Genomic DNA, 17,849 nt, shown 5'->3' on the forward strand with positions numbered 1-17,849 from the left:
ATTAATTATTAATTATTATTAATTAATTATTAATTATTATTAATTAATTATTAATTTATTAAAAAAATAATATTATGTAAGTAAAAATATAATGTACGAAATTCTTAAAAATTGTTAAAAATAATATAATGAATTAAAATGATTATTTTATAAAAAAAAAAAAATGTCCTTATGATAGCGACGAACTTCAAATTCTTTATTCAGCCAAATTATAATCTAATCACGGGCAGTGGCTTAAGGTTGGATTTTTCCTGAAACGATAAAACCCCATCAAAGATGGGTTATCAATATTACATGGTATTAAGTATTAAATATTACAGTTATATAATAAAGTAGTAGATGATCTTCAAAATTTAAATTTTTTCTTCAGGGATATTTAAACCAGGTTCTTTATATGACCAGATTGTATTTATGAATACGATTAAATATAACATGAATTAATTAACGCATTTTGATTCATTGCGTGTAAATCTGTCTCCAAGTCAACTAAATGGATATTCAGTGGGAATTTGAAGTTCTAATCCATAGATTATAATTTGTTGTTATTGGTAGAAAATAATTTTTAAGAAACCTGCCAGTGTTCCTTAAAAATACTAGATTTATTTTTTGATGATTTCCATTCATATTCAAAATACACGTAAGAAGGTACGTAATAGTTGGTTTCATCACCGTGGTGGTACATGTAAAAACGATAGATTAATGTGGTTAATGTAAACTACAGTAAACACTGTGCTGCATGCTTAAATAATATTTGTTTCTATTTTTTACATTTTTCGTAAAAAAAGAAACTCATTTTAGAAATTGGAAAAAAACATTTATGCTGTACTACGGATTACATTGATAAAACACGGGATATTAACGTGTCCGTGATAAAATATGGTCATTTTAACGGCACGTGGTGTACCTGATTGTTATCAATACTAACCAATGGTATGTTGAATGCGTGCGTATAATCCGAGAGAAATATTCCGGTCTCCATACCGCACGCCATCGCAGCGATGTTATTGACACAATGCACGTATCTTTCTAATGTTTCACTGTAAGACGATAAACATTTGACTGTCAATAATATCAGTATCGATCGGTGACAATTGTATGCGAATGACTACTTTGGAAAAATGTGTGTCAACATGAAATATTGTACCAATACTCACTGGACTGAAGTCACGTTGTTACTGCCATCTTCGAATTTTTCCGGGCACTTACCGTTGTACAACATCTTTCCGAAACGTAAACAGTCCGCGTGCTTCAATTCCTCTTCGTATTGTAATGACAGGAGAAAAAAAAATTGAAAAATAGAAAATAAATAAATTACTAGTTACAGCAAATCGACCGGAATTACTGATCGATGCATATCGCACATTTATGGTATAATGATGAAAATAATTTTAAACCTACCGTCTGTGTAAGGACCATTGGTACATAGACTCAACTTGAGAATCTTATGACTTCTATATAAAACATTGGATATTACAGTATAGTAATGTGTGATTGACGGTAAACAACGGCGGGCGAACTCTTCAATGCAACGGAAAGATCTACGGCTGAAGTAGACAGAACAAAACATTACTTAACAGATCTTCTAATAATTAGAAATTCTAAGATTAGAACCTAATTATTTCTGAATTATTATCAAAATTAATTTTTGATTGTTTTAGGAAAACTTTTATCATGGTCGTAAAAAAACATCAGAATTAAACATTCTTTCTTATAAAAAGTATTTAAAATATTTATAGTTTTTCTTCGGTCTTATAATCGATTAATTTAAATATACCAAGTACAACATACAAAAATATAAATTTTAAATTGATAATAAAATAAAGGAGATTATAAAAGTCAACTGTAGTGTTATCATGGTAAATTGGAATAATAATCATTACATCAATATATCAGCAATGCATCATACTGGGATTTAAAATATAATTTTGGTCGATTTTTAATCAATGTAGTCAAGACAGTTATTAGTATCTCGTTTTTATTAATACGAATATTATTTAAAATAATACAGTTACTTACTTTAGACAAAATTGTTCTTGGAATAATTCCACGTCATTTTTCAATTCATCTGGTTTTTCACTTTCGAAACAATTAGTTGGAGGAAAAGTGGAACAGAAAGTGTCTAAACTATCAGATTCATCTTTAATCGTTGTAGGAATTTCATTGCTGTCGATTTGGTCTAGTATAGCTGATTCGATTGGGATCAAAAAGTTCCCTGTCAACAGAAAAAATATTAATATTTATAATTATATAATAATTATTAATAATATTAATATTAAATATTAATTTACTACTGTGATATCAACAATAAATATAAATACATCATTTTTCCTAACAGTTTTTTTTTTTTATTCGAAAAACAAGTTCCAAAAACCAAACACGATAGGTTTTATATTCTCCGAATACGATGTAAATCTGCAATTAATCTAACATGGTATTAAAATACGTTCAGTTCTTGTCAATTATGAATAATCTTACTTCATTCATTAAATTTTTGTTTCAAATCAATGAACATGATTCACAATTTAATAATTTAATCTTATCTAATCATTCTGTTGATATTGCATTATTTCTGACACGGATATTTAAAAAATATATAAAATTAAAATTGAAGTCAGGAATTTGATTAATATTTTTATAAGTGTAATATTTATATTATTATTGGGTTGTAAAACGAATTGATATTAAATAGAAAAATTTCGTTTTGTAGTCATGTTCGATCATTAACCACATTAACAATATTATTATATGCGATCACCAACATTCAAAATCATTATTTTGAATGTTCTCAGCGTATATTGAATTTTATATTTTAAATATTTTAGTGTTTTAGACTTAGTACAAAAAGTTAAAATATTCGATACATGGTTTGATGTAGGTTTTTTTTTTGCTAGAGAAAAAAGTTGCTATTTATATAACAAGTAGATATTAAATATTTGATTTTAAATAAATAATAACACAATATACCTTAATTCAATAAAAATAATGTAGGTAAATAAAAAATAATATAAATATAATAATATATTATACAATACTCACCGATTATGAAAATCGTAATGAACAAGTACGCCGACATATCTGTAAATTATTTATGAACATTAAATTTAATACCAACTTAAATATAAGTAATTAACAACTGATATTTTATCAGAGTTTAAGCTAAAATAAACCATGCCGTAGAAAGCATAGGGGAATCACCTAGTTAATATATTTTAAATGTTAATTATTTTTATGTTATATTTTTTTCAAACTATTTTACTTCTGAATCTATTTAGAAATGTATATATCCTAGAGATAAAGAAAAGTCAAAATATAACAAAACTCAAGTAAAAATTAAAAATAAATGTCCTTACGTAATTTACATTTGGTTTCAAATATTTAATGTAATAATAATAATACTTAATTAATTTGGACACTTTTTCTCGTTTAAAATATTACTGCTTTATAATTAATATTTTTAATGTAATAGGTATCGTTATTAAACTTAAACTTTAAACTTCGTAACAAAATATTTCTATTGTCATTATTTTATTTTAATTAGAAGGTCTATTCACATAAAATATAATTTTACTTTAAACGTAACAAGTTAAATATTGAAACTAAGTAAACCAGCATACTTACAAAACATGATTCTTATGACTTATAAACTAAAAGGAACTAAAAATTTGATTTATTTTAGAACATTTTATTACGTAATTGGTATCAGTGTTTGGAAAGAACGTCTTTCGTGAACGCACGTTCATGCGTTCACATTCATATTTTGATAGTGACATGTGAACGTTTCTCGCTTTTTTCAAATAAAATGTGAATGCAAACGACATTTATATTTTTTATGAATTTTAACGATTTTTGAGGCATTCAAGTTTATTTAAAATTTTTAAAATATATGTATTAGTAATAAATATTGATTATAATATGTTCAAGTATAAGTTTAAAACATAAAGTAAAATATACCTAATACATTTTGTTAGGATTCCATTTATACAGAATGCAAGTAGATATTTCATAAATATAAAATAAAAAAATTTAAATGAACGCCCAAATAAACGCTTTATTTTTTCATAGAACTAAACGTGAACATGTTTACTTTTTAAAAAATTGAACATGAACATGAACGAGTTCAATTTTAAGTGAACGTTCCGAACACTGATTGGTATTACAAGTATTAAAAATAACTGATGATAAATGACGATATCTAAAATACAATTATAAAAATCGGATATATCTTTAGTCGAAGGATAGTGAAAAAACAAGACCGAGAAGTATTAAGTATATGTATCCCTAAATAATTTTACGCGCAAAAATGAACAATTTGACCTGTAAGTTACTTACCAGTTATAAGGTATTTTACTTTAAATCTTTTTCTGTGGTTTTAACTACAAAAGTAGTAACATTATCAACAAATAGAAAGTTAAAAAAATGTAGTCATTATAGATTAAAGATATTATAAAGAAAGACAAAAACATCTCGGTTAAATATTAAATATGTACTCGTTAATATAATATAATTCATAACAAAATTACTTTTAATATCACGAGTATCTCATTGAAATTACCTACTTATGCAATCGCATGAATGATAGAATTACTACCATTTACATTAATCAATGTATACTATTTATTTTTTCAAAAAATTTACATTGTATTTGTCTGTATTTAACTAAGCACGATGAACAAATGAGAAAAAAAATCTATACTGAATAATTTTCGTAAATGACAAAATGGTATGATGAGGAAGGCTTTCCGGTGATAGAACCCTTAATAATTAATAAGTTTATCTGCAAAAATGTATGTGTTTAGTTTCGTTTAATTAATCTCGACACCCATGTTTTTTAAGATGACGAGAAGAGTTGATTGGTGATTTGGGTGAGGATAAATGGAATAAAAGAGAATTTTGGTGTTGTTACAGCTTGTTATTATATTATTTTATTAGGTTTAGTAGTTTGGATATAGGTATACAGTTATGAAGACGATAAATAAGAATTTAAAATCAGTATTAAAAAAATAAATTATAATAGTTATATAATAATTATATATTTTGTCTTACCTAGTTTGATAGCAGTGTCAATATGTAAGATGCTATAAAATTAAAAAAATAAATAACAGTAAGAAAGCACGATGAATCTTCGATATGCAATGAAGACGACTGCCAAGAGACTAATTGGACTCTGAGACACTTTTTAGCATAATAATTTTATTTATACGAATTTTGCGGCTAGGACTACCAGAAAATTAGTCACGGCGTTGAAAATATTACCATTTTATAGTATGATACGAGACGGATATTCGATACTTATAGGAAGTAGATAAATATTTTCCTTTATCATGTACAATGTATAAAACTTATCAAAATATGACGATTATTCTAATCACGATTTCCACCGAAAAAACAATATCACTTCTGTGTCCTGGTATTCGATAGTAAAATAAAAATTTTGTTCAAAGTATATCAACGAATTCCTGTGTGTAATTTAAGCAAGTAATTATGAAAAATAAACTTAACGTTTGTTCAAACTGTTCATTGTTAAATTGAATCATTATAGGGAGGAATGACAAAACACTTTTTAATTAGAAAATAACATATGTCGTATTTTGTAATTTTTTGAGATGTTGTACTATTCACGATTTAATGTTTAAATTAAAACTCTTAGAATCAAAACTTTAGATTTTATAATTTCATAAATATTATCTTAAAATGAAAAGTTAAATGTTTTTAACTAAAATAAATTATGTTTCGAGAGCTAAAAATAATATGATTATAAATTACACATTTTTAGTACATAAAAATTAAAATACATAATTTTATAATAAAAAACAAAAAAAAAATATTAAAAATAATCATTTTTATTCATGGTACGATACATTAAATTATATTATTTAAATTTGCTTATAGGTTATAACTTACATAATTTTATTAAAACACTTAATCAGTGATGATTTTAAATATTTGATTTTTTTTTTTTTATTAAATTCTAACAGAACAATTAAAATCAAATTTATATGTAGAGATGTATCTGTAAGATGTTAACTATCTACGAGTCTAATCTATCTATCTATCTCATATTATAAGAATTTTACACATCAATATTTTGAAATTTATTATATATTTTTAATATTAAAATACTATCCATATAATAGAGTTATAATATTGAATGTGCTGTAGTTAAAGTGCTTATATATTAATATTTTAACTATTAACTAAAACAATATAATTTGATATATTTTTCAACCCCATGGGCTAATAAAGATCTAAATAGGTACCTATTTTTTCATGACACAAGTAAATATGTATTCGAATTACTTAGTAATATTATGAAAACCTCAATTCAATTATTACAGAAAAAAAATGTAATTTACATATTTTTTTTATTTTATTAAAGCCCGGATGTAAATATAAAAATTAAAAATTATTATGTATAATTTTTTTATTAAAACATTAAAACATATTTAGGAATAATTTTTTAATGGAATAATTATTTTATTTTATTTTTTAAACATAAAAGTATTATATAGATATATGATTTTAATTTTAATTCAAGTTGATAGTAATTTTTAATATTATTAATTAAGATGATAAATAGCATTTAGTATTTTAAATCACAATAACTGGTAAAAATACGTATTCTCTATGAAATATAAGGATTAAAATATATCTTACCGATAATTTTGCGCGTTGCAAATTCGATTTAAAATAATTTTCAGTAAATTAAATGATGCAGCGGAAGACGAGGAGCACTAGGATACGCAGGACTTGTTTGGCATCTGAGGTTCGACTGAATTTTGGTTATAAAGATTTGATCTGGTGTGCTTATATTTATAGTTATGGGTACTAAATAGGTTGGGGAAACCGATGTAATCATGGTTGCAGCTGCACCGTATTGTAATATAATGGACGACCCTAAATGGAAGGGCCTACGATCCCTGAGAATAAAAACATACATTTTATTTTTGATGAGGTATGGGAAACATATGGTGAAAAAACTACCATATATTCTAAATTATATATAGTATAATATAGGGTAGCGGAAGAATCAATATATTTATTTATATTTTTTTTAAAGGCAACCATAATCTCTTTTGTTTGAAATTTTATTTTAAAACTTCATTGATAAATTTAGATAAAATAACATTTTTTGACTTATAATTAATAACTATTAAAATATTTTATTGCATTAAATCAGAATCATCATTAAAATGAATACGTGAAGTAAGTAGTGAATTTATTCGTAAACACCGTTAACATGGTTTATTATGTACATTATGATCACAATGAACACTATATAATAGATATAACATAATATTTAACTACAAGAGACCTTAACATAAATCACTATTATTTTACATGACAATATTCTTAACTAAAGCGGTTTAAAATGCCAAAGAATGAATACTGACATCATTCGATTAGAGACCACCCAAATACTTTAAAAATATTTGCGAAACATTTGTTCGTTTTATATTGCGAAGTTGATACACTCTACTTGTACAATTGTGTAAGGATTATATTTTATTATTTATTAATATTAAATTAATATTACACTCATAGTTTGATCCTATTACTATAGTCTTATATTTCATTAATTTGTATAATATCGGAATGGCATTATTATAGTATTATTATAAAATAGCAAAACGATGTTAATTCAGTAAATTCTGTAGTTGTAGAATATAAACAAATAGCTAGATTGAATAATTTATAGATGAAACACGTTGTCTAAGTCCGTGTACTTAAACTAAATATCGCATCCAAATACGCTGCACTTTTATTTTTTCTATGTCGCCCATACTAAAATATATTTTGTCATCATAATCAAACGTATTTTATTATTCGATTACCCATTGTTTAGATATTGCCTGAATGGTCTAGGTATAACAGAGCCAACAACCATTTCCGGATCAATACACGAAATAATTTTATTCTTGGATGAATTGGAATTCTCTTGGAATTCTAACATGGAATTAACTTGGAAATAACTTGGAATTCTACATCGCGTATGGATATACGCGATTATTAATTTCATATAAAAATAAAATATAATGTGTATCGTGTTGGTTATATTATTTAAGATTAAATACTATCGGTAAATCGCAAAAATTATTTATAATGGTTACAAAAGTTTATACGACGAATACAGCAGTACCATACAACAATTCCTATCACTCTCGACCGTGAAGTCTCAGCCGACTTAAAATTTTCGCCGCCCTTTTTGCGTGAACATTTTGAACTTAATAACATATAGGTATGATGTTTATCCTTTATTATAAGCATTACTTTCACAAAGAAGTTGGGAGCACTGTTTTATAAAAAGTATAATAGTATTTTTATTGACGTGAAAATATCTTATACGGCGTTCAAATCTTTCAACTCGGGCAGTGAACATTTTCGAACATTATCTTTTTTGCGTGACGCTCGATAACTATTATATTATAAAATGGAGAGGCAATTTTTATGACATTTATATATAAGGTTCTACTGGATTGATTTCCATAATTTTTTTTTAAACGCGAGTAATTTGTATACAGATAAGCTATGCAATAAGAAAAGTTCAAAAATGTAATTAATTAGTTTAAGCGTTGATTTTCTTATAAACTATATTTTAATAATAGTATATTATAAAATCAATGGTTAGTTATTTGAAGTATTAAATTTTCCGTGTACTCGATATCGGTTTGGTATGAACACTGTGGCACGGTGTGGCGGCACAAAACAGCGACATGGAAGGGGACGTTTGGACGACCACACATTACCATTTAGCCGCCGCCAGCCGCTGTCGTACCCCGAACATCACTCACCATTAGATTATGTTTATCTTATTAAAAACACTCAAAATATTTATTATTATTTATTTAACTACAATGCAAGTACTAAGTAAATATATTATTAAACACATATTTATGTATATATATATAAAAAAAAATATTTTATAAAATATTAATAATATGATAATATGAAAACAAATTATTATATGAGTAAGTAATGTATATTTTGAGTTGGAGTTTTCTATAAATCCTTTCGTCTGGTCTAATTGAAATGTTAACTCGGACACTAGTTGTTTATTTGTTTTATCCTGAAACATTAAAAATTCTACTATTAATAAGTATTTGATCAGAAGAGATTTTGTAAAGAGCGAGTTATTATCTAACTACAGATAAATTAAACCGGTAAAATGTGATATCCAATCGGATATTCAAATGGATAATCGTAGGTCATCAATCCGTAAAAATATTGAATCATTACATTATAACTTATAAGTATGATATTTAAATTTGCTACTACTATATTTATTTTTCACTTCATATCTCATTGTCTTGAGACCTAGATTTACGATCTTATGAATTATAAAAAGAAGCACAAGTAGTAGGTAGTACTTAATAAAAAATCAATGTGGAACATAGGTATGTACATAATGATTTAACAACGTAAATTATTACGAATTATTATATTATTATATTTGAACGATAATATTTTATTTTATTTGTGGCAATAATTATTAATACTTACAATATATACGGCCTGGATTTTTAAGTATGTATAGGTCGAAAAACATTTCTGTTCGCCTACCACAGTGCTTCCCAACGGCGTTAAGTATGCACTCAGATTCTTTGGCGCTGTTATAAATCGTAAAAAGATGTCAGTTAATGATTTATGTAGACAGATAATTATTGTGTGCTAAAGATAACGCTGCCGCTAAATATGGCAAGGTGCAATGAAATAAAATATGAACTAAAACTCACCCCATATGGTGTCTATGTTTATAGTCTTCTACCGATGCGCAGAGTGGTATGCTACTACTGGATAGAAACATGGATACTAAGCAATGAGCGTGTTCCAAATGTTCTGTATATTTTAAAGACCAAAAAACGAGAGTAAATTGTATGTAATTTCCCTAGACATATTTTATACTGATAAAAGTGAGTTTCACCTTTCTTGTAAGGTCCGTCAGAGCAAAGTTGAAGTTTGTGGATCATAGAGCGATTCTTATCCACAACTTTCATTAAGAAATCGTAATATTGTATGTTCGTAGAAATGCAACGCCGACCAAATTCTTCTAGACACCGAAATCTTGCTTTACTGTATTTGACAAAACGAAAAAACATTAACGTAAAATTACCATATGCAATAACCAAAAATATAGGCTTAATATGTCTGATTCAATTATTTCATTATTTTATGGTATATCCACCAAAATTGTTTACGTGTAATTTGTTTTTACACCGTTTTTTCTTGGTTCCATAAAAAACAATAATTAATCAAAAATGTAAGTTTTTTTTTTAAATTTTTATTCTTATTAAATACGTCATATGATGATATTTGAATGTTATGATAGTGTTGTACTTACGATGGGCAAAATACTTCTTGGAATATTTCAACGTCAGATAAGTCTTTATTTAGTTCAATCCTGGAGCAAGAAGGAGGAAATTCGAGACAGAACTTGTCTGACGATGATATAACTATTGAATGTTCCTCCAGGAATGATAGACTTGATTCAATTGGAATTACAAAGTTTCCTATGGGTAGATGAAAAAAATAAATTAATTGACAATTATGATAGTGGTGTTAACTAAATAATATAATGTAATGTAATTATAAATGCATCGTATTCGTCAACAAACATTTTTACCAGAACGTAATAGATCAAAATTTCAATTTTACCACAACTATTTTTACTTTACTAACAATCGATGAACATAATAATATAAATTATAAGGAACTTTGGTGACCTTGACTGTATCATACGAAATTAAATATTTTTTAGACATCTGTTTATAATTTGATCGTTGAATGGAACCTATTGTGGTTGAGTTTTTGAATATTGATTGACATTTTTAGATTCATTAGAAGATTCCGTTTATTCATTTGTATTGGTGTTAATACAACAGGTCTATAACTAGAGATTAGCCTAAGCGAAATCATTCATTATTAAACTGATGAACAAAAAAAAATGTACTATTTTCTATTATCACTCCTCCGTAATATTCTATTAATATCCTTAAACTTATACAGAACAATGTAGTAGTCATATTATACTATAAATAAAAAATATATAACAATTAAAATTTTAAAGAAGATTAAAGACTGCAACTATACAATATTTATATGAAACATAGGAATATTGGAATATCTTTGTGGAGATAAAAATGTTATTCGTTACGGAAATAAATAACTTCAAAAACTAATCACGATAAGTTATATTTTTCTCTTTTATGATATGAATCACAATTTTTTTAAATGGCATTATAACACGTTCATCTTTTTCGAATCATGAATGATTTAATTTTATTCATTCAATTTTATATTTTATATCAATGAATATGATTTACGTTTTTATCATTTAATCTTATCTAATCATACTATTAAAATTGCAGTATTTTTTTCATGTGAGTATATCTTAAAAATACATTCAATTGAAAATAAACTCAAGAATTTATTAGTTCTACAAAGTTAACCAATTATTGCCAAATAATAATGACAAGTATCCTTTAAATGGCATTTTAATTTGCTATGATAACATATCCTGTAAATTTTTTTTATAAATTAAACTACACAAAGTCACATCAGTGTATTATAACTCATATTATTTATATTTATAAGTAAAATATCTGTATACCCATGTTTATTGCTGTAGCTTAAATTAAAAAAAAATATATAAATTTCATAACGACATAGAGTTTTTAAGTTTATAATTTCTAGCCGTTAAGGATTTCATACAGCATACTGTTAAACATTTATCTTCCTTTTCCTAATGATTAAAACGTCGATATATTGTGTAGATAAAATAGTTTATACTAGTTCTATATTCAGTTACTATGCAGGTACGTTTAAGTATTATTACTGTTAGTCTTTAATTTTAAACTAATTTAAATAGTGAAGTATATTTGCTATTAGTTTAATTTTTAACACGACAAAATTGTAAACGAATGCTTCTATTGAAATTAAAGCTCAATATAAATATTTAAAATTACTATAGTTACACACTTAAAATAAAAAAAATTTACACAAACATGAATATTAAAATGTATAAAAAAAATTTTGTATAATTTAAAGATTATAGATATTACATAAAAAACTAAATAAATATTTTATGTTTAGAAATAAATAAGTTTTTAGCCTGGAATATTATTATGTTTGTAAATTATTACTGGTTTCGGATTAATAGTTCATCATCACTGATGATTCATTGAGTATAAAGAAGTAATTTTTATAACTTTTTCATAAGTTATATTAACTTTACATATACTTGATGATAAATTTTTCTAAAATGTCTTTTGGTAAGAGAGAATCTTTTCTATAAACGGACATCATAACCAATCCATTAAGTCTACTCTAGAAAAAAGAAATTGAAAATTGTTTTTGGGTTTCAAAAAAGAAATTTATAATTTAAAATCCGAATATTTAAGAAAACCGAATATATGTTTCAACACTAGTATAAACTATTTGAATATTTATTTATATGTTAATTTACGAGTATTAATCATATACTAATTTTTACTTTTAATTAAATTTTATATTATTTTATTGTTAATAGTTAATTATACTTATTATAGTTATTTCATTATAATTTCTACAAAATATTTATAAGATTACTTTTATTTGCAAATAATGTATCAAATATTGAATATTATTATAAGATAATATAATAAATAGCATTGTATTTAATATTTACATACTTACCAATTGTAAAAATTGCAATAATTAACCACATCAACATATCTGTAATAAATATTAAAATATATTTTAGTACAAACTAATAAATAACCAATTAACCAATTATTTACCAATCATAGAATATTTACTTATTATTATGTACTTATATTAACTGATATTTAAAATATTTAAGACAAATAATACATAGTCGAAAAATAAAACTCTATATAATTTATTTTTAATTACTCACTTTTTCTATTAAAATAAATTAGAGTAAAAAAAATATATAAAATAAAGGATGCTTGTTAACATATGATATGTAATTGATTGTTCAATACATAAAATATTCTTTTGATTTAAGCAACCAAAGAAATTTGAACCAAAAAAGTAATGGGAAAATTATTATGTTAAGCATCAGTGGCATAATGTGGCGAAGGAGGTTACTCATGCATTTGTCACAGTCTAAAATTGAGCTATTTCAAAATCGGCAGATCGTCAAAATACAAATATATCTTTTATAAAGTGATTAACATGTTGTAAATCGGAAAAATAAGACGTGTACTAAATGGGTACTTATGTACAAAGTACAAATCACATTTTTTTGACTAGTTTGACGTCCCTCTCGCCTCGCGTTTATCAACACTTTGAAAAATTGACCCGTCAAGTTAGCTATTTAATAAGAACATAACCTACTCTAGAAAAAAATGAAAAAAAAAAATTTAATGACCGGATTATTTAATTTTTCTAAATAACTAATTAATAATAATAATAATAATAATAACAATAAATAATAATAAATTATCTAATTTTTTGAACAGTGGCTTAATGCGATTAGAATTGTTTGTGTTAGACATTTGTAAATAATATTTTATGAATTTGGTAACTTATAATCATTATAGTAAAGCGCAAATAATAAGTTTAAATTATTTGATATTTATTTTCGATGTTATTCGACCATGTCGCGAATAAGGAAAATAATAATTATTGTATAAATATTTATATTTTTTTTTTTTTTTTTTAATAATTTATGTATACGATTTAAATGAAATGTATAACATCAAATATATAATGAACTCAATATTATATAATTTTGTGAATATTGAAATCGTACAATGATTTTAGTAGGTACCCGGCCAAAATTATGTATTACAAATAATGATAAAATACTGACTTCTAGCGATATTGAAATATTATATATCTTACCGGCAATTTACTATTATTATGGCAGATATTCGAGAATACCGACAAAATAACACTCACATACACAAGAAACGTATGCTATATATACGAAAACGAAAATGATCCAAGTAGTGCGATATATGTGTAAGAAAGTGCAGTGACAGAACTCGGAGATGATTTTAATTAGTTGAGCGGAATAGTGACTGATCGGAATCCTCGGGCAGTCTCTGACGCAATGACACAACGACCAAGTCCGAATTTCTCTGCAAGGGTCGATCGGTTTAATCTGGTAGTATAATCACTGCGGGTTATCCGAAGTTATGATAAAGAGGACGTGATACGTGACACTATGTACAATGAAATATACAAATGTATGACTATCACAATGTGTATAGATATACTATTTACTATTGTAAACTTGCCAATACTACGGTTATATGAATAGCAGTTGTTCATCCATATAATAATTTCGTGATATCAATTCGTATCCAAATGAATGTGTGATAAAAAAATAAAAAAAAACGAGAAATAAAGAAAAACTGCACATTTACGTACACATAATATGTTGTATATTATACATACCTTCATTACGATTACCTGTTATAAAATGATATTAACAGTCTCATTAACAAAAATATAATTCCGATAAATGATCGCTTAAATGGATTTAATCTGCTTAGAAATTAAAATAGTTGTTTGTATATGCAAAAACAACTTTGTTTCTTATAAATGTTTGATATAGGTACTAGAAATCAAAACAATTATTTTATAATTTAAAACTACATGATTCGTGAAAAAAATAATTAACGGTTGAAAAATAATTCTGATCACAACAAAGTGGATCGTTTTAAGATGTCACAATGAACTAATATTCTTCATATTATGAAATAACAGTAAAGTTATGTATATTTTTTATTTTGTATCTTTTCGTTTTAGAGTTGTTTGACACTATGACGTTACGGAGCACATTATGCTGCTGTAACGAAGCAATCAATTATTTTGAACCGACAAAAGATACGGTTAACTCAGATGCTTAGCTATACAATATTCTTAATAATTTAATATAATAGTAACTTAAGTACTTAACCATTCGTTTCACATAGATAATTACATTATACTATTATGAGTATTTTGTGTATATTCTCTTGGTATTAAGTTATTTAAAAATTGATCATTGAAATAAAAATAATTTTAAAAACATTTAAAGGTGTTAATTTGTACGGTTTATATACATATATACTTACTTCTTAATAATTGACCATCTATTAATATACTCCTATGCGCCGTTATAATAAACGTATTCGCATACATTAGAACTCGTAGATATCCATCCACTAATTAAAATTATAAAATAAAAATGTGATGTTTTGTATGAATAGTAGTGTTTAATTTTGGAATTTAAGGGAATTTCTTTACACCCCTTTGCCTTTTTTCTTTAAATAGTATAAAAATGGTTTTAGTTGGTTGCTATAGCTGCTTATAAACATTTAATACATTGAATTTCTAGCTATTTGAAAAGCACAATGTAATTTTAATTAGGATTGTAATAGATAAGGAGATAATATACATATATTTGTATAATATTAATATAACACAAATATAATTACATTATTTTTAACGGCCTGGTACAATATTACTTAATTAAGTGTTAAAATAAGCCAGCCTATAATTTTTAACACCCAGAAAAAAAACTGAAATGACGCCTCTGTATTGATATTGTGATACGTATAAGTTAATTATATAATATAATACTTGTGTTCATCGACGTCCCCATGGGTGGCAAGACGGGACATTCCCCCCCCCTCTTCCTAGAGTTTTAAATTTCTTTTCCAAAGCATTATCTATAGTATATAATATAATACATTTAGTAAACATAGATTACTTTAATATAACATATACATTATGTATAGAAAAAAACTATCTTTGATAATAATTGGATTATTGTATCTTATCGTATCTAATCTTATATTTGATGAAAAATTTTAATGTAAGTATAAAATGTATAAAAATATCTTCATTTATTTTTTAAATTAATTTTGCCTCCCTAAAAGAACAAGACGCTTATGTTATGATAAAAGATTAGTGCTCAGGCATTGTTAACCTATTTTTTGTTAATCTTAAATTATTTACATGATTAATAGTTTCTAAACTTGAAGTATTTTACCAAGACATAATTTATTCATGTTTATTATTAGAAAAATGTAAATTAAGGTCTTCGCTTGCTTAAGGATATTTAATATTCATAAGAGATTTCACATAAATATCTTCAACCTAACCAGCGCGTCCATAATTTACCATTGGTGCAATTTATTATACTATCACTTTTACACTATTCACTATTATGGGTTATATTTAACAACCAGGGTAAAAGTTATCGGTTTCTGGTTAGCTGATATTCCATTTCTATACGTGTTACCTAGTTGGATCTTCTGAATATACTTCATAGGAATTAATTATAATAAATAAAACTCAATTTTTAAATTGTTATGAATATTCTTATATTGTTTGTCATAATAAAGTTTTAAGTTACATTGTTAGTAATTATTATTAAATCAAAATAAAATTATAATATAAAAATAATATAAGAAAATAGATTAATGATTAGTATAAATTGATGACATTAATTAAGGTACGTATTTGGTGTATTTGTATGGTGGCACAAATTCAGGTACTACTTGATTCTGAAACAATAACAAATATACATAATTATGTAAAAATTTACTAAATTAATTGTGGTAGTGTGACTATCATAAACATTATAAGCCATCTAGTTTACATATAAAAGTTGATTAGTTTCCTTAAGGTACATACAATTTTATTTATGAACTCGTATAGGAATAAAATTTATTTTCGAGGATTTGGTATTTTTACTACATCCAAAATCGGCAGAATAAAATTTTAACCTATTTTAGTTTTATTATATTTTTTTAATTAGATTTATATAATTCTAATTTATATACAGGTAAATTAAATCAAATAAATTAAATTTATATAAATCTTTTTCAAGAATTTTGTTTGATTTAAACACCTCCAAATGTAAACTGTAAACAACTTATAATATTGTACCAGTAAGTTAAAATGTTGACATTGATATTAATAGTCATAAGTGTATACCCGAAAAAGATATTCAATTTTAATGAATGAAATACGACATTATATAATATGTCGTAACAAATTAATTATAATAGTAATTATTAACACTTACATAACCAAATGTACTGTTCATTGCTAGCAAATAATCGAGGAGGAATGATTCAGTTTCCTCACCGCACAAAGCAAGGACAATTTGTTGCACGCAATATAAATACTTATCAAAATTGTAACTGAAAAACGAAATAAATACTTGTCAATAATAGTTATTGATTCATAACGCTCAAGATAGAATGACGAAAATTTCATCATACGAAGCAAAAATTTAAAATAAACTAAATTAAATTATGACTCACTTGCCCAAGGCTAAGTCATTCAAGAACTGCTCATCATTGATTGGGCACATATCTTCATAAACAGACTTTGCAAAACGTAAACATTCGGCATGGTCTAAATGCACTTTTTTGTAAGGACCTCTTGTGCATAGATCCTTGCTCTTATACCTACTACCTTTTACAACAAACATGGTTATGTAGTCTTGGTATTTTTTGAACGTAGGAGTGCAACGCCGAGCAAACTCTTCCACGCATGTAAACATTTTCAGTTTCGGACAAAACTGCTCCCTAAAGATATCTAAGTCAGATCTGTCACCGTCGGGCATGGGATAACCTTTGCAGTAAGTCGGTGGAAAGACGAGACAGTACTTTTCTACTATAAAAGGCGTTTCTCTAAAAGTAATAGTACCATTCATATTACGAATTTGCATTAAATTCGATTCACTTGAGATTAACCAGGGACCGAAAAAGAAAATTATTAAAATTACTGGTGGTGCCGACGACATATTTGCTTAATAGCGGTTGAACAGTCTGATCAAAATATTGGATGAAGTAGCAAAAGGTTCGAAGGAAGACGATTCGAAGAACTCGCACAACTTTTAC

At 25.5% G+C, this 17,849-nt stretch overlaps 3 protein-coding genes across 4 annotated transcripts in view; all 3 read right to left on the reverse strand.

Moving 5' to 3' along the window:
* Window positions 1-99: 99 nt before the first annotated feature.
* LOC112691436 lies at window positions 100-6,799 on the reverse strand. Of its 2 annotated transcripts, none has more exons than XM_025565682.1 (7): window positions 6,655-6,799; window positions 3,037-3,075; window positions 2,017-2,212; window positions 1,399-1,544; window positions 1,155-1,257; window positions 926-1,037; window positions 100-251 (listed from the first exon to the last, which is right to left on the reverse strand). In XM_025565682.1, exons 2-7 carry the CDS (start codon window positions 3,071-3,073, stop codon window positions 210-212), a joined length of 636 nt encoding a protein of 211 aa, XP_025421467.1. In that variant the 5' UTR covers window positions 3,074-3,075; window positions 6,655-6,799; the 3' UTR covers window positions 100-209. The 2 variants fall into 2 exon arrangements, with proteins under 2 accessions (XP_025421467.1, XP_025421468.1); XM_025565683.1 differs by lacking the exon at window positions 6,655-6,799 and adding an exon at window positions 5,044-5,222.
* Window positions 6,800-8,974: 2,175 nt separating this feature from the next.
* LOC112691443 lies at window positions 8,975-14,097 on the reverse strand. The gene is made up of 7 exons (XM_025565696.1): window positions 13,846-14,097; window positions 12,670-12,708; window positions 10,337-10,505; window positions 9,920-10,068; window positions 9,732-9,834; window positions 9,499-9,605; window positions 8,975-9,064 (listed from the first exon to the last, which is right to left on the reverse strand). Coding segments are annotated over exons 2-7 (567 nt in total). The 5' UTR covers window positions 12,707-12,708; window positions 13,846-14,097; the 3' UTR covers window positions 8,975-9,062.
* A 2,292-nt stretch (window positions 14,098-16,389) lies between these two features.
* Window positions 16,390-17,849, reverse strand: part of LOC112691434 — a 3,667-nt gene continuing 2,207 nt past the window's right edge. The window contains exons 4-6 of the mRNA XM_025565681.1: window positions 17,268-17,540; window positions 17,027-17,144; window positions 16,390-16,502 (exon numbers count right to left, since the gene is read on the reverse strand). Coding sequence (XP_025421466.1) covers window positions 16,446-16,502; window positions 17,027-17,144; window positions 17,268-17,540 — 448 coding nt within the window. The 3' untranslated portion in view covers window positions 16,390-16,445. The remainder of the gene's footprint in view (window positions 16,503-17,026; window positions 17,145-17,267; window positions 17,541-17,849) is intronic.

This window comes from Sipha flava, unplaced genomic scaffold, assembly GCF_003268045.1.
Source record: "Sipha flava isolate LNK unplaced genomic scaffold, YSA_version1 613_pilon_pilon, whole genome shotgun sequence".
Classification (NCBI taxonomy): domain Eukaryota; kingdom Metazoa; phylum Arthropoda; class Insecta; order Hemiptera; family Aphididae; genus Sipha; species Sipha flava.